The sequence below is a fragment of the Myotis yumanensis genome, unplaced genomic scaffold (assembly GCF_028538775.1).
Source record: "Myotis yumanensis isolate MYYU_CA2020_CCGP unplaced genomic scaffold, mMyoYum1.0.hap1 SCAF_2, whole genome shotgun sequence".
NCBI classification, from domain to species: Eukaryota; Metazoa; Chordata; class Mammalia; order Chiroptera; family Vespertilionidae; genus Myotis; species Myotis yumanensis.
In genome coordinates this window covers 8,938,820-8,956,127 of record NW_027223753.1, presented here as the reverse complement: position 1 = coordinate 8,956,127, position 17,308 = coordinate 8,938,820, and the positions used below count along the sequence as shown (strand labels likewise).

The 17,308-nt window shown below is 49.2% G+C and overlaps 2 protein-coding genes across 4 annotated transcripts in view; one reads left to right on the top strand and one right to left on the bottom strand.

Moving 5' to 3' along the window:
* The first annotated feature begins 823 nt into the window (after window positions 1–823).
* On the top strand, window positions 824–10,288 carry AGMAT (agmatinase (putative)). The gene is made up of 7 exons (XM_070404154.1): window positions 824–1,129; window positions 2,310–2,512; window positions 4,135–4,183; window positions 5,205–5,400; window positions 6,110–6,289; window positions 7,955–8,039; window positions 8,710–10,288. The coding sequence occupies exons 1-7, from the start codon at window positions 858–860 to the stop codon at window positions 8,781–8,783; spliced, it is 1,059 nt and encodes a 352-aa protein (XP_070260255.1). The 5' UTR covers window positions 824–857; the 3' UTR covers window positions 8,784–10,288.
* DNAJC16 (DnaJ heat shock protein family (Hsp40) member C16) overlaps window positions 9,628–17,308 on the bottom strand; it is a 29,512-nt gene continuing 21,831 nt past the window's right edge. For all 3 annotated transcript variants that reach the window (XM_070404151.1, XM_070404152.1, XM_070404153.1), the window contains exons 10-15: window positions 16,663–16,845; window positions 16,435–16,511; window positions 15,566–15,646; window positions 15,364–15,462; window positions 13,397–13,567; window positions 9,628–12,939 (exon numbers count right to left, since the gene is read on the bottom strand). In XM_070404151.1, coding sequence (XP_070260252.1) covers window positions 12,546–12,939; window positions 13,397–13,567; window positions 15,364–15,462; window positions 15,566–15,646; window positions 16,435–16,511; window positions 16,663–16,845 — 1,005 coding nt within the window. In that variant the 3' untranslated portion in view covers window positions 9,628–12,545. The remainder of the gene's footprint in view (window positions 12,940–13,396; window positions 13,568–15,363; window positions 15,463–15,565; window positions 15,647–16,434; window positions 16,512–16,662; window positions 16,846–17,308) is intronic.

Here is a 17,308-nt window from a genome sequence, read left to right as displayed (position 1 = left end):
CGTGAGACCTTGTTAAAAAGTTTGCTTAGAAAGACTCGCTGCTTCCTGAGAATCCCACCCAGACATTATTTTAAAAAAGGCATTTTAATTTTCTCTCGCTTGGAGAAAAGTAGTTTCCCTTCAAACCTCTCGGGTTTTATTTTATTTTTTTTATAAAATATATTTTATTGATTTTTTACAGAGAGGAAGGGAGAGAGATAGAGAGTTAGAAACATCGACCAGCTGCCTCCTGGATGTGCCCGCAACCCAGGTACATACCCTTGACCGGAATCGAACCTGGGACCCTTCAGTCCACAGGCCGATGCTCTATCCACTGAGCCAAACCGGTTGCGGCATCAAACCTCTCGTGTTTTAAAAACTCTTATGAGCCCTGACCGGTTTGGCTCAGTGGATAGAGCGTCCGCCTGCGGACTCAAGGGTCCCAGGTTCGATTCTGGTCAAGGGCATGTACCTTGGTTGGGGGCACATCCCCAGTGGGGAATGTGCAGGAGGCAGCTGATCGATGTTTCTGGCTCTCCGTCCCTCTCCCTTCCTCTCTGTAAAAAAATCAATAAAATATATTAAAAAAAAACACACAAAAACAAAAACTCTTATGAGTAGAAGAAGCTGCCGAGGTCCTTGGGGGGCGCAGACACGCCTGGGCTGGGCCGTGGGCGCGGGTAGGGAGCCCCGGCCTGGCTTCATTCATCAAAGGAGCCAGGGGCCAAAGTCCAGGAAGGGGGGGCGGGAGAGACCGGCCCCGGGGCCCCTCCCCCGCCGATGCACCCGCGCCCCTGCCCTTTGAGCCCGGCCCCGGCCCGGCGCTGGCACTGGCGCCCTGGTCGCCGCGGGGACAGGCAGGGCCCGGCGGGCGGGGGATGCTGCGGCTGCTGGCGTCCCGCTGCGCCCGGGGCCCCGGGGCCCGCGGGGTCGCTCGTCCCGCCGCGGGGCTCCGCGACCGCTGCCGCGCTCCCGGGCGCCAGGCCTCCGACGCCCCCCGGAACCTGCCCCCCAGCTCCGAGGTCGTGGCGCGGCCGGTGGGCGTCTGCTCCATGATGCGGCTGCCGGTGCAGGCCTCCCCGGAGGGGCTGGACGCCGCCTTCGTCGGGGTGCCCCTGGACACGGGGACTTCCAACCGGCCCGGGGCGAGGTAAGGCCCCAGGACTGAGGGACACGTGGCTGGAGAACGCACGGGGGCCTCTGCTCACCCGGGTCAGGTTGGAGCTGGCGCCTGGCTCCAAAGGGCCCCTCATCGCTTGAGGGTGGATTTCCCTTTTTCTGTATCAAGCATGACTGGCATCCACTGGTAAAGAAAAGGGGTTCTCCGGCCCGAGCCTCCCCATGCCATGACCCCCCGCCTGGCGGGGATGGAGGCTGGGGATGACGCCAGCGCACAGGGGCAGCGTCCATCTGCGCAGGCAGAACTGGCTGACCCTGCCTCAAACCCTAGAGGTCACCTGCGGCAAGAATTGCTCAGATCAAGGCCCTGGCCGGTAGCTCAGTTGGTTAAAGCGAGAGGCCTGATAAAGCTTACAGGTTCCATCCCCTGGTCAGGGCACATGCAAGAGTCAACCAGTGAATGCATAAATAAGTGGAACAATAAACTGATGCCTCTCTCCTCTCTCTCTCTCATCAATCAATTAAAAAAAAATTGCACAAATTAAAGCAATTTTTCTAAATTCAAGTCAGAGGCAGTAAAATTCATTGTCCTAATTATTGAGCTTCAGCTATTTCTGGCTCAGCTCAGCAGCAATACACCTGACTGCCGGGCTATACGATAAATGCCACTTTATTAAAAGTCTACCAAGTGCACGGCGCTTGGCATAGGTAATTTCATTTAACTCACAACAATGAGGGAAGGTAAATATTGTCATTGTTCTACAGGTTAGGAAATTATCCACTACCACTTAGGAAGTGGGTGATGGGTGGGCTCCTAAATCTGTGCCTTTATTCTCTCTCTCTCTCTCTCTCTCTCTCTCCCTCTTTAAAAAAATCTATCTTTATTGTTGAGAATATTACATGTCCCCCACCTTTAATCTCTTCACTATGCATCCGGGAACAGTGATTCTTGATCAGGGTTGTTTTGCCCCCAGGGCTTTTTTTTTGGCAGAGTCTGGAGGCATTTCTGGGTGTCAGAACTTGCGGGAAGGGGTGCTACTGGCATCTAGTGGGAACAGACCGGGAATGCTGCTAAACCTCCTACAACGCACAAGATGGGCCCCCGTAACACCCGGCCCCAGATGCCACCAGTCCCGAGGCTGAGAAGCCCCTACCTAGATGGGGCCGCTAAGCCTTTAGGGATGCTCACAGGACGCTCCATCTTCTTCCAGATTTGGACCCCGGCGGATCCGGGAGGAATCAGTGATGCTTCGGACAATCAACCCCAGCACGGGGGCCCTCCCCTTCCAGTCCCTCATGGTTGCAGACCTAGGCGATGTGAATGTCAATCTTTACAACCTTCAGGACAGCTGCCGCCTGATTCAAGAGGCCTATCAGAAAATCGTGGCTGCCGGCTGTGTGCCTCTGACTTTGGGTAATGGCATCTGCAAGAGCAAGGGCAAGGACAGTGCGCTGTGCTCAGGGATAGCTCACCCTGTGGTCCAACACAGCTGCTTCTCCAGGGCAAGCCCCGGGGAATGTGGGGACAGTAGCATGGAGCCCATTATTAATTCCTGTATCTCAGTCCCTGGGGAGAGGGTATTTAAATGTTGGACTGGTATGACAGACAGGATTAGGTTAGCGTGAGGCACTTGCCTCTGTGCAAAATTTAAAGGGTGCCCCAAAAGGCAACAGTATTACTGGTTTTCCTTTTTTGCCTCTGGCGCCTCTATGGCTTAGAACAGAACAGTTACTGGTCCCATCTTTCTTTAAAATTTGTCATGGATTCTTTTTTTTTAAAGTGTGTTTGTTAAAGCTGGGGACAGTGAAGCAAGGAGGGGCTTACAATAGACAAAGCAACAGGTGAGTCCAGGTGGGGCTGCTTGGGCTCACTGGAAAGTCAGAGAAAAGGGGCCTGGGAGACAGGATCAGGGTTTTTTTTTTTTTTTTTTTTCTTTCATGAAATTTTGTTTTGTTTAATGTTACCTTAAAAGAGTATTTATCTTGATTACTGAGTTTCTCGGCATCCCTTAAATTTTGCATCACCTACCTCACCCACTTCACCTTTGTCCCAGCCCTGGATCCCAGGCCTGGGGAAGGCTGCCAACAGGGGCTCGGTGTGACTTTTGAACGATTTCAAGGACATTGTGTTAATGACTTTGAGAGAACAGGGTGAGTTCCTCCTTGGCAGGGTCTCCATCAATGTATCCGGAAGCTTTGCCTTCCCCTCCCCTACCTCGCCCACTCTCATTGTAGCATTTACTTCTCTCTGGTTCACAAACAGTTAAAATGACACAGACCTTTTTTGGGATAGTAATTAATGCTTGCCAAAGAGAGCCTGAGGAGCATAGTGGTTTCTGGATGGCCTGGTTTGAAATCTCAGCTCCACCACCCCCTAGCTATTTAGGCCTCATTTCCTCATCTGCAAAATGGGAACAATAATAACAACATCTACCACTTTCTGTTATACGAGAGACATATAATGAAAATTCATACAAATAGCTCAGCGTTGTGCTTGGCATAGGTAGAGCTTCAATAAATGTTGCCTATTATGATTATAGGTATGCATAGGAATACTTTTCTAGGCCTGTGCTATCCAATACCGTAGCCACTAGCTGCATGTGGCTATTTAAATGATAAGTAACTTAAACTATTATTTAAATAATTAATACATTATTAATTATCGCTTTAATTAAAATAAAAATTCAGTTCCTCAGTTGCATGAGCCCCATTTTAATAGCCACATGTGATTGGTGGCCGCCATATTGACCACTGCATTTACAGAACATGTCCATTCATTGCAGAAAGTTCTATTGGACAGAGCAGTTGTGGGCATTCTACTTGTAAGCCTTAATTTAATTTCTTCTTTTAAACAATGTAATTTCAAACACCCAGGGTCCCTTTCCTCACGGAACAATATCTTATTTTAGCTGGGGTGGTAGCTCTTCAGTCTCAGAGAAAGGGTGGCAGAAGTGGGCAAGTTGAGGATTGTTCTGTATAACACACAGTCCTCTACTCTTATCCACATTCCAGATGTTTTCTTTTTTCTCATTGCAGGTGGAGATCACACAATCACATATCCTATATTGCAAGCCATGGCAAAAAAGTAAGTCCCAACTATCTGGGCCCAAGCAAGGTTTCAAAATTCAGGAGCTGGGAAATGAGTTGTTTGCTGCTAGATGGCATCAGGTGACCTCTGCTGGCTCAGGTTATTGGGGGTGATTGGAACTTCCCGGACTGAGTCGCTGCTGTGGATCAAAGCGAAGGTCGGGCTCCAGGCGTCCCTGTCAGTCACCAGCTAGAAGTCAAGACTATTATTAACACTTCTGGCCGCCTGCCCTTGGCCTGGGTCTGCTCTGGGATGCATGCTCAGCGTTTGCCTCTGTTTGGGGAAGATGAGCCCCAAACCCCAGTTAACTTGTTTCTGTTTTGCTCAAAGGCCAACCCTAATCACTGACAGGCTCAGTGGTGTTGCTTGCAGAGGAGGGGCCCTGGGTTTTGCCCTGCATGGGACCCTTCCCCAGAAAAGCTGGGAGAAGCTGGCTTTCCCAGTAGCAGAAGTCTACCAGGGATTGACTAACTGTGCATTAGTTTGAGAAAGGGACAGATGGGCCACGTTGGTGGCAGCTCCAGAATTCATAGAGGGGAAAGACGTGTGGGTAGAATTCTGATTTGGGGGTGGGTGGGTACAGTTCTTTCTCGAGGCTGCGTTTGCCTAGCATTGCTTTGGATTATGTATTTCTTCTGGGTGGCTAGCAGGGTTGATGAAGATGATGGCGAGAGAGCTGGGTCCAGGCTGCTTCTCGGGGCTCCAGCTGGAGGATGGCAGCTGAGCTCACCCTTCGTTGTCACCCGCCCAGCTCTCTCCATCTGTAAGTGAGGCAATTCTGGGTGATAGGTAGTAGGTGGCAGCTGAAGCACATGTCTATTTTCGGCCTGACTTGTCTGAGTTTATTGCTCTGAGATGCGAAGCCATTTGAAGACAGGAACCAGTTGCAAGGCCTGTAACTGTTGCCAGGTCTCCCCTCCTTGGCTACGCACCCTCATCAAGTTTTGGTGGCCTGGAGGGTGGCTGTGCTCAGTCCCTGTGAGGAGGCCTGGCCCCTGAGCTGCCCTGCCGTCACCAGGCATGGCCCTGTGGGGCTGCTGCACGTGGATGCTCACATGGACACGGCTGACAAGGCCCTGGGAGAGAAGATCTATCACGGGACCCCCTTCCGCCGGTGCGTGGAGGAGAAACTTCTGGACTGTAAGCGCGTCGTACAGATTGGCATCAGGGGCTCTTCTACGACTGTGGAACCCTACAGATACAGCCGGAACCAGGTGACAGACTGCAGGCCCTTCCCTCTGTCCCCCGCCTGCACAGTGCCTTCCTCTCCGCTGCTCACTCTGTGGCAGCCATGGACTCCAGAGGGGCTTTAATAAGCAAGTTCAGAAAAGGGGAGGAAAGCTGAGTTTACCCCCAGAGAGTCATGTGCAGCAGAGAGGAGCGAGGATGTTGGTTCACGAGGCAGAGGAGGCCTCCTGTGGCTGGGGTGGGGGGGACTAGCAGAGATGAACCAACTCCTGGGATGTTGCGGTCTTGGAAAAGAGCTGGGGAGGTCCCAACCCGAGGTGAGGGGACCCCGTAGTTCTCCTCTTCATACCCGCTGGGCAGAGTGGCTCCCAGGCGAACACATACGACAAGAGCCAACAGGAAAAGCCCAAGGCCCCATGCAAAGGCCGGTCTTCTGGACAGAGCTGTGCAGGAAGTGCTCGAGGGAGCTGGCCTGAGCGTCTCACTCTTGCTTTTGCCAAGCTTCTCTCTGATCCCGTCTCCATAGGTCAGCTTTGACTTTCTCCCTGCCTTGCCCGTCACCGTCCCTTCATTCCTCACCTGTAACATGGGGGTGGTAGTTCCCTCCTCAAGAAGGTTCAGGGTCGAGTGTGATGGGTACGTAGCGCTTAGCATGGGGTTGGCCCGGAGGAAATGCCCAGGCAGTGTGCCCTGCAGAAGCCTTGACCTCCCACTCTTCCGTGCCTCCATCCCCAGGGCTTCCGGGTGGTGCTGGCTGAAGACTGCTGGCTGAAGTCGCTGGTCCCTCTGATGGCAGAAGTGAGGCAGCAGATGGGAGGCAAACCCATGTATATCAGCTTTGATATTGACGGCTTGGATCCTGCCTATGCCCCAGGGACAGGGACACCGGAAATTGCTGGGCTCACACCTAGTCAGGTACCTAGGATCTACCCTTGACCATTCGTGGGGGGTGAGGATTTTTAACGCCCCACTTTTCTGGGCCTTGTGGGGAGTCTTCGGGAATCAGGATATGTTTTTTTGTTTTTCTTTTCTTACAGTAGTGATTAAAAAAAATTGTTGAAAGTATTACATGTATCCCCTTTTCCCTCCCAGGATAGGTTTTAAAAACAGGGCACGTAGGTCTTTACTGTCCTCGGGGCCACCGTAGGTATGAATATTGACTCGCTGAGGACTGGGTTTTAGCCAAGGCCCTCATTTTTTATCGGGATATTACAGTTCTTCATTTGATTTCCCTGCTGCTGGTTCTGCAGTAGTTGGTCCATATGGTAGTACCCCTCTCAAGGACATTTTGGGGTTAGATTTTTAAAAAAATATATATTTTATTGATTTTTTACAGAGAGGAAGGGAGAGAGATAGAGAGTTAGAAACATCAACGAGAGAGAAACATCGATCAGCCGCCTCCTGCACATCTCCTACTGGGGATGTGCCCACAACCCAGGTACATGCCCCTGACCGGAATCGAACCTGGGACCCCCAGTCCGCAGGCCGACGCTCTATCCACTGAGCCAAACCGGTTTCAGCTTGGGGTTAGATTTTAAAAAAGTATGCACAGTGGGATTAACCAGCTACCAAGGTAGTTCAAGCGTTTTAGAACTACCCAAATAGTTTCCCATAGGATGTGCTGAGCACATAGGCAGGCAGGCAGGACTGGCGCGTGGTTATAGTGAGAAGGTAAGCTCCAGGAGGTCAGGCCTTTGGTTCGCTACCCTGTCCCTGGTGCCTAGAGTAGTGCCTGATATATCAATGGTAGGTACTCGAATTTCTCCTGTGAGGAAATGAAGGTTGCTTAAACCTAATCATTGTCTCAGACCCTCTAAGAAAGGACAGTGACAACTGCCTCTTCAAAGCCCTTTTCCGTTCCCACCGGAGAGATTTCTAAAACACACACCTCATTCCTCAGCGCCTCGTCCTTCTGGGCTTTGCACCCGCACAATGGAAACTCCTTGAGACAAAGCGATCCTTCCTACCATCCCCTCCTGACACTGTCTCCCGGCCGTGTCTGACTCGGGGTACTTCGTCTTGGTGCCTTTTCCCTCGGCCTGGGCTGCCCTTCCCCTGCTCAGCTGCTTGGTCAATTTATTGCGCTAAGTGTTTCCACCTTGGGGAGGCCTTCCCCACCTCTGTGGGCTGTTACGTGTTCCTACCCTATGCTCCACTTGTTTTTCCTGAAGTCCTTAGTGCAGTGGTTGGCAAACTGCGGCCCCTTGAGTGTGGCCCTTCCACAAAATACCATGTGCGGGCGCGCACGTACAGTGCGATTAAAATTTCATGGCCACACTCAAGGGGCCAAAGAGCCGCATGTGGCTCGTGAGCCGCAGTTTGCCGACCACTGCCTTAGTGCATGACATTGAAATGATTGGCTTGCTTGTCCCCATCACCACACTGTGGAGCCCTCTGGAGCAGGGACTGGGCATCGGTCAGCTGTGATGGCCACCAGGGTGCCGGGCAGTTGGTAAATGCTTACTGAGGGAAAGCAGTAGTTTTGAGTCGGAAGGCGGGCATGTGTTGGGAGAAATCCACTGAGGCGTCCACGGTTTGTTTTCGTGGTCAATGATTTCCACGTGGCTTGATTGTGGACAGGCTCTGGAGATCATCCGGGGCTGTCAAGGCCTGAACGTGGTGGGCTGTGACCTGGTAGAAGTCTCACCGCCATACGACCCTTTTGGTGAGTAAACAAGAAACCTGTGATCCCTAGGCAGCTGCTAGTTCAAATTTTATTAACCTAGTTAATAGGTAGCAGATGGACGGGTCCTTCTGTGTAACTCGGGAACCTGCTGAGTATGCCCCACAGTGAAGAAAATAAACCTGTTATTGCGCACCTTACAGACACAGCTAATGAGCCCTGACAAAAGCCTGGAGGTTGCTGAGTATTATTAGCTTGCCCACCAGTCAGCAAAATGCAGAAACAAGCCTGCAGTTTAGTGACAGGGTGGCACACGGCCATCCTACTGATATTTCAGGAAAAGTGAATTCCCAAAGGATAAATAATAGTTACTAATATCAATAAAGTGGGGAATTAGCTGGCTTAGGAGATGCTCAAAGCAGAGCCAGCCTCATAATTTTAATTTAGAAAACCTTACGGTTGGCCTACTAGCCTCAGAGGATGACAATAAATACAACACACACCATTGTTATAGGTTTCCTTTTGGGGAAAATCTGTTCTGAGAGTAAACAAAGAACCTTCTGTACTTTAAAGTACTATTTCCAAATGACTGATGGAGCAGAATGCCAGGGAAAGCGGGACCCCGAAAAGGAAGACCAAGGGCGGAGGGCTGAGCAGTCCTGGGAGGCGCGGCCTGGGGGTGGTCTTCACGCTGGGTTTTACTTCTCCGCAGGAAACACGGCCCTCCTGGCAGCCAACCTGCTGTTTGAGATGCTGTGTGTTCTCCCCAAAGTGAGAGTCGTTTGAACCTTGTGCTCGTCAACACAGAGTAACAGATCGCATCAAGGACCAATTCTTGAGCATCTGTCAGTGCTACAGAGTTTGTGCCAATAAACTTTCTGCTCCAAGTGTCAGTGGGGGCTGTAAAATCAGGGCACAAAGCAGAACTCGAATCCAGACCGCTAATATTTCCAAGGAGTTTGAATTAATTTAAAAAAACAGTAGCCCTTGTGCTGTGCTGATTTCTACCTTTAATGAAAGATGATGGAGGATAAAGGGGTGAGGGATGGAGAAGTCAGTTCAAAGTTATCTAAAAATTGGAGGAATGAAATAAAAAGACTATGAAATAATACTGTATAAACCTTCCATATTTCTATAGTATTTTCCTTTAAAGCAGGGGTGGGGTTTTCTGCCAAAGGCCATCTGGATATTTATAACATCATTCGCTTAATATAATTCACTCAATATAAATTTATGTTGCTATGAACAAAGCGCTGAGATTTATTGAATTTCGAGTCCCGCCTGCGGTTGCCTGGGCAGGGTCAGACCAGATTATTTCTAGGTCCTTATACAGCCCTGGGGCCGGGCGTTCCCCGCCCCTGCTTTGAAAGAAAGTCACACGCAGATTCTAATAAACTTCCCACTCAAAAGCCCAGGAGGGTACACGAAATGGCCTCCCAAGAGCCCCCTGAGACCCTCCCTCAATCTGTTCTGCATTAGCTGCTCTTCCAGCTGCCACACCCTCCAGGACGGTCGTTCCTGAAATCTGCAGTCGCCAAGTGCTGACTGTAAGCACCTGCCGAGTTACATGCAAATTCAATTTTGCTGGTAATGTGTCCACGATAAATCATCTCGATGCAGGAGCTACCCGTAATCATCACACATTAAAATAGTTTATTTGTTTCCAGTCGGTAATATTCTTAAAACGAAAATAACATCAGCTTTAGTGCCTGTTCACAATACAAAACAAAAACAACATAAAAAGGACACCACTTGCCAAATAAGTTATTTGTTCCTAAGAGTATCAAAAGTGCAAAATATCCACTTTCTTTTCAGGTCTGTCTCGAAAGTATAATCACAAACTGAACAGAGAGTCAGCAGTTGCCACACTTCGTTTGTTTTCAAGGGACAATGGCAGGTATTAGGATTCGAGCAACATTTCATTCGGTAAAAATGTTTTGCATCAGCTTTTAAAGAGTTTTCCTTAACAATTTTCTTGGAGTGTTTGCTTCTAATCCCATTTCCCAAACAAGGCAAATCATTCAGCCACATTCAGATCCTCTTCTCTTTATATCAGGAAAACATTTATGTACTGAACGAGGAGAAAATCAACCTATTACTTGAAAACCACAACCAAGTTTCATGGTCAGTGAGTGATGGCAGCGAGACCACGGTGCCCAGTGGAAATTAGGGCTGCCTTGCTCACTGAACCAGCTTAGCTGGGGCTGCCCACCTCTGTGTTAGACAAGTCGTGCCACTGACACCTTGGCAATAAAAAAATATTTGGTAAATGGGTGTGTATTCTACAAAGACTTTTAAGACCAGTTTTCATCCCCATCTGCTAAACATGATGCGTAGATGCTATCAACCAGAAAAAGCTACCTCTAAAATCATCAATGTTGTCTTTTGAAGATACATATTTGAAAACTAGGAAGTTGAAACCAAAACTGGGTCTGTGTGGTTACATACATTAGGAAGAGAAACGGTGGCATTGGCTGAGCAGACAATGGCTCATATATTTGACACAAAAGTAAATAAATTAATGGAAACAACATTCAGGAGGAAAGGCTTGGTGGCCAAGGGTAAAGTTCATTTTAAAATAAGAGCTCCCAGCGTCCTCTGGCAGACATGCCTGCCCAGAGCGATCTGTAGAATTGGTGGGCTGAAGTATTTGCCAGGAATGTTTCCAATCCTATTATCTTTCTTTTCTTAGTGCAAATGACAGGTGCTTTTTAATGATGAAATTTTAAAAAATGAAATCTGGGGAGGTTTTGGTTTTCAGAAATTATGGCCAGGAATCCCATTAGTACCAGAAATGAAAATCTACCATAAAAGCAAAACAAACTCATTTAAGTAAACTTGGCCATAAAAGACCCAGAAAATAAGTTTGAGGAGTGACGCATCAAGGAGCCAAATGAATCCCGTGATCACGTCTACCTGGTCAGGTGCCATGCGAGGCGGCCCTCGGAGTCAGCTTCCACTTTGGAGGACCACGTGGGGAAGGAAGCCTGGCGGTGATTCTTCGCCTTTTCCATAAAGCTGTAGAGTCCATGAAAACTACAGCAATTCCTGGGCTCAAATAATTGACTACTTGTCACTGTAGCTCAGTATTTAAGTCATTCGGGATCCAAATGGCTTAGTTTAAAGGAGTTATGATTAAAGAAAATACTAACTTATTTTGTCCCATCACTGATTTTGACCTTTCACTTTACAAATTGCCCTTAAGGGGCCATCTGCTTTGACAATGGAATAGACCACTCTTTGAGGCTGTCCACACCCCACTGGTGGTTTTGCCTAAAAGAGAAAAGGTAAGCTCTCCAGCTGCTGGAGTGATCCAGCCTGGCGTCCATCTCACCCTGAGCTCAGCAAGCTGGTGCCAGGACTGACCTGCTACTGGTGGAGCAGCTGTAAGTGAAGAGTGCGATGATGAAGACGAGACATCCAAATACAGGCAGGAGCTCAAAGTACGTAATAAGCCTTTTGCAAAACAGGAGTCTAGAACAAGTCTTGGTTCACTTGTCACAAATGAGGACTTGAAGATACAGCACTTTTGGGGTAACTGCTCAAAATACGATTGCTGAGAAATGTTAGGTTCCTTGATACACAGACGTGACTGGTATTTTACTAAAGAGACACCACTCGTGGCAGGTGGGAATAATTTGTCTTCAGTTTAACATCTACTGGCTTATAGCAGCTTATCTCTACGTTCAGAGAACAAGGTTAAAGTTATGGCTCCTAATATCCATACCCTAAGACTGACAGAGGCAGAAAGGCATCTAAAAACATACGCATAAATGGCTCAAGTCGTTACAGTACTTTCTGCCGTGCGGATCCCTCTCGGCTACTTCTCGTGTTGGGGAGGCGGCTGATGGGACGCTCAGGAAGGGGTCACTTCAGTCACTGCCCAGTCCTCCTCTTGCCTTGGGAAGAAACCCAAACTCACATGCAGAACCCCCACTCATCCCTATGCTTTTAAAACCATGGCTGACAAACTGCAGTAGGGGGATACCCCCAAAATATCCGTTAGCCACTTACTACCACAAAGACCGCTAAACGTAAGATTGCTGGGACCCGGCCTCTTTCAGGCCGTGGGGCCCAGAAGCTGCTGTGGGCTGTCCCACTGTTACAGCATGCACTGCAGCAGAAGCACAGCGGCTGGGATGGGGGCGGGGGGGAGGCGGGTGAACACCCCAGCCAGCGACCAGCACACCAGGCTCCTGGTACCGCTGCAGGGCAAATGTCTGTGCTCCCGGGCACAGACACTGGGCACAGACACTGGACAGGAGAGGGGGTGTGAGCGTGGGAGGACCGTAGGGAAGAGGGACAAGCGGTCTATTTTAAATAGTGCGGCATTCAGACAGGAAAGAAAACCCCAAAGGAAAATATTTTCACTCCTAGGTTAGAACAGGACAAAGCAGGACAAAGGAAAGGTTCTTCTGGCCACTGCTCTAGAAGAATCATCTAAAACCTAGACTCTGTCCGTGGTGATAGTTTGAGTCCTGCAAATAAATACCTGTGCGCAGGGGCCTGCAATGGGTCTGAGGAGTTCAAGTCTCTCGCTGCTGCCCCTCAGTCTAGCTCAGGCCAGGACGGGATGTAAAACCTCTGCAAGGAGCCTTCCAACAGGCGCTCCATCCACAGGGACAGCTTGCTTAGTTTCCCTTTGATGGGCTTGGGCCCAAGGCTGCTGGCCTGCCCTCGCGATTCCCCCGGGGGCAAGGAGGGGTCAACATCACTTGCCCCCAAGGCTTCCTCCTCTTCCACTGCTCTTTGGGGCTTGAAGAGGCAGAAGTATTTCTTGTGGCCATTCAGAGCCAGCACATAACCCGTGTAGTCACGTTCCAGGAAGTGCTTGTCATACTGGTTTGGGATCGGGGCTGCGTCCTGAGCAAATTCTAACAGGTATTCCAGCCACTCTCTGTGTTTATCGAGACTCAGGAAGGAGAAGTGCAGGCAGCTGCTCCTGTGGAGGAAGAGAGTGAGGACTGAAGGCTTCCTGACACTCAGCTGCAGGGAACACAAATACCTGTCAGACTTCATGCCGGGCGGGGCCAGGTCCAGACACCACGCAGGATCCTGTGGGAGCTGAGGGCGCCCCAACAGCAATACCCCCCCCACAACCTCCCTCACCTCCGGCCTCTTGCTGGGTGTCACGTCACTCTCAGTGTCCAGCTCCAGGAAAAGACTCAAGAGCTGGAGAATAGTCAGTTTCCTGAAAGGAACCCGGGAAGAACTCAAGGGGCAAAGAAGGCGCCCTCAGGATGGCTCCCACTTCTGGCTTAGAAAGGTCACAGCCAACACGGCGCTGCACGGATAAAGCTCCTCCTGGCCCAAGAGGAAAGGATGTAACTCCCGCCGGCCCCCTCCTTCCCAGATGTGCCTGCTGTCTCCCCGTCCCTCCCTCTCTCACACGCGCTTACCCAGTGAACGTGTAGACCTCCAGAGCGAATTTCTGCAGGAGGCTGGTCTTGGTGGAGTTGGACAGGATGAGGACCACGTTCATGTGGCCTGGCCTCAGGCGCACCAAGTTACTGGTGTACGTTACATCCGTGAGTTCCGTCACCTCCACAAAGCCTTTTCTAGGGGTCTTGCTGTGAAAGAATATGGAGGAGTTAAGATGTTATCAGGGGCCCGGCCAGCGTGGCTCAGTGGTTGAGTGTTGACCTATGAACCAGGTCACAGTTTGATTCCCAGTCAGGCACATGCCTGGGTTGCAGGCTCAATCCCCAGTAAGGGGCATGCAGGAGGCAGCCAATCAATGATTCTCTTTCATCAATGTTTCTCTCTCTCTCTCCCCCTCCCATTCTAAAATCAATAAAAAAAAATATATAAAAAAAGATATCAGGGTAGTAAAATGCCATTACATTTAAAAGAACCAAGCAGAAGAAAACGCTATGTTCGGAACATTTGAGATCTTTCTCCCCAGGATACATCATCAGTTTGGCTCAGATAAACCCATAAAAATTCTCTACAAAAAAAAAAAAAAAAAAAAAAAAAAAAAAAAAAAAGAGCCCAGCCGGCATGGCTCAGTGGTTGAGGGTCGACCTATGAACCAGGAGGTCATGGTTCAATTCCTGTTCAGGGCACATGACCGGGTTGCAGGCTCGATCCCCAGTGTGGGGTTTGCAGGAGGCAGCTGATAAGTGATTCTTTCTCATCATTGATGTTTTTCTCTCTCTCTCCCTCTCACTTCCTCTCTGCATTAAAAAATACATTAAAAAAATAAAAAACCCACTATGTTATAACCCAGCGTTTCTCAACCTGTGGGTCTCGACCCCTTTGGGGGTTGAACAACCCTTTCATAGGGGTCACCTAAGACCATTGGAAAACACATATATAATTACATATTGTTTTTGTGATTATTCACTATGCTTTAATTATGTTCAATTTGTAACAATGAAATTGGGGGTCACCACAACATGAGGAACTGTATTAAAGGGTCGCGGCATCAGGAAGGTTGAGAACCACTGTTCTAACCAGACTAGATATGTTATTTAATACCAGAGGCCTGGCCCTCTCGGGGTGGGGCAACCGGCGGGGCAATCAGGGCCCAGGCGCCACCACCCACCACAGGCGATTGGAGCCTGCTGGCCAGCTGCGGGGAGGGGCCGAGAGGTTGGCCAGCGGGCCTTGATCGGGCCATCGATGGGGGCTTGTGGATTGGGAGCAGCTCCTGCATTGAACATCTACCCCACTGGTCACTGTGCGTCATAGCTGACCGGTCATTCTGCTGTCCGGTCAATTTGCATATTATGCTTTTATATATATAGATTCGAGAGCCCAATGCACTAGGAGGATTGGGTGGCCCCTGCTTGGCAGTCCTGGGCCTACAAAGAGGTTCTCAGTCGGAGCAGAGCAACTTTAGGATAGGACGCACCATTCTCTGCTTCCAGCTCATCTAGCATCTCTCTGATGTGCTTCTTTGTTTCCTGCCGTCACTGTTAAACTTGAGATTGAGAAACCAATGATACTGAGCAGAAGGAGGTCCAGTGTCTGCATGTGGAGAGGGTCTCAGTGAACAGGAATCAGCGGCGACCTTCCCTGTTCCCACCTCCTACAGCTGGACGGGAACCAGAGTTCTATATACACATGTAGTCAAACTCTGCTTTATGAGACCACACGGGCTGCGGGTCAGCAGTCAGGGGGAGGTGGGCGTGGTATTTTGTTAGACCAGGGTAGGGAACGTCTGGTCCGAGGGCTATATAAAGCCCTCGGAATCATTTGACCTGGCCCTGCCAAGGCATTAGGGGCGAGTTAATTAAATGTTTGACCAAATATAGCAGGCTCATTTTTAAGTTGATCATTTTGTAGGGCCCTCGAATGATCTTATAAATAGCCAAACAGCCCTTGGCGGGAGAAAGGTTCCCCACCCCTGTGTCAGACAAACCTGGTGTTCTCTTTGGTGAAGCTGGACACGGTCTTCTCGGCCTTCTCCTGGGCTTTCTTTTTGTCTGGATTTTTTGACTCTCGATCATAGTTTGAGTCACTAAAGTGAGAAAAAAGGAGTTTTACAAAAAAAGAGGACAAACCACCATGAGGTTTGGGCCCTCCCCACAGAAAGCCACGCTGAGAAGCCGCGGAGGACTCACCAGAATGCCTGGATGACGAAGGTGCCGAAGAGGACGAACAAGGCGGAGAAGGCCAGAGACAGGAGGGGTATCATTTCCCGCCTAAAACGAAGACAACAAGCTTACAACCGGCTCCACTCTACATGGGCTGCTGTGACATATCAGTGAATGCTTTTAGGCTTCCTCTCTCTGGCTCAAAAGAACAAACCCCCAAACAACCCCAAACCAAAAAGCTTTCATATCAATAAACACTTTCTAATTCCATACAGAGAGAGGTTCTTGGGGGTGGGGAAAGCAGAGAGTGCCCTCCGACTGTTAGGATTCAGAGATTGCTTATTTTCAGTTTAATTTTGTGCCTCAGTATTACAGGCTGTGCCTAATATATCCTGCAGGAGGCAACAGTAAGGAGGCAATAAAGGATTGAGCATGAACAGGGGGGTAAATGGTGACGGACGGAGACCTGACTTGGGGTGGTGAACACAATGCAGTGTACAGATGCTGTGTTGAAGAACTGTGCCCCTGAAACCTGTATAATTTTATTAACCAGCGTCACTCCAATCAATTCAGTGAAAAGGAAAAGGGACGTTAAGATGTACCAGGCCAGGAACGATTAATTCCTGACTGGCTTGTACACCTGCACATTGGACTACATGTGTGTCAGGCTCTGTTGTCTGGAAGGGCAGCCAGTGGGAATGAGTCAATCAGCAAATATAAAAAAGTGAAGTGATGGAAAGAAAGAAAAAGGGGAACGGTGTTGAAAACGTGTAAACGTTCTTCCACCTGCCTATGCTGAATATACACTCACGTCAAAGAATAGACCCTTTTCAAAAGAAAAGCAGCAACCCTGCCATTAACAGAGCAAAAGACACGCAATCTCACAACATTCCTACCAGTTGTTGTAATACAGGTCTTCCAACCAGTCTGAGATGTAGGAAAAAGCAGTGACAAACCACCGAATGAGGAAAATCTATTGAGAGAATGAATGACGGTCAGGACCGAGCCCCTGAGCCCCAGTGGGAGAAATCCTCACCCCAGCACAGCGCTGCTGCTGAGCTTCTGTGCAGCCCTGGGAGCCACCAGCCCTGCCCAGCACCCACTCCCCTGGGCCACACGCTTACAGGGGCAAGTTCATCGATCAAGTCGGGGAGCACAGCTTCTGAGGACAGGAGAGTGGAGTCTTTCCGCAGCTGCTCGAGATAACTCAGAAGGATGAATTTATCATTCTCACTCCCTGTCCAGGGGTCCTCCAGGGTCTTATAGACCACCCTGCCTCCCATGTTGCGCCTTTCTAAGATAGACACCTGGGAGAAAAGAGAAAAACCATCATAATTCTCAAAGAATGGTACGTCACTGTTGTTTGTTTTCTCTTCAGAGAGGATGAGAAAAAGGGTCTAGGGAAGTCAGCAATAAACTCAAACAGATATGGATGAGTATAAAACATTTACAAGAGATTTCTATTTTTCTGACAAAAGAAATTATGGTGACTTTTTATGGTGACTTACTGAAGCTTCTGTTAAAGTTAAAGCTCTTTCTCTTAATAAGCTTTGTTCGATAATCTCTTTCTAATTTTTATAATAAAGGAACCCTTTGTTTTTAGAGAGGTTCTCCATGATTACCAGAATGATGAAGAGAATTTCATGCATCTGTAGAGACTGATGACAAAGGAGGAGAAAGGAAGGAGAGATCAATTAGGATGCTGTGAGTGCAGGCGGGGATATTTCGACAGCACATTATTGGTAGCTTAAGGAAAATTTTGCAAACTAG

Excerpts from the sequence above, each read along its gene's own strand:
- AGMAT (XM_070404154.1), top strand. The coding sequence starts at position 858 with ATGCTGCGGCTGCTGGCGTCCCGCTGCGCCCGGGGCCCCGGGGCCCGC. Across the intron at positions 5,401-6,109 it reads ACAGATACAGCCGGAACCAG|GGCTTCCGGGTGGTGCTGGC; the intron begins GTGACAGACTGC and ends CTCCATCCCCAG. Across the intron at positions 6,290-7,954 it reads CTGGGCTCACACCTAGTCAG|GCTCTGGAGATCATCCGGGG; the intron begins GTACCTAGGATC and ends GATTGTGGACAG.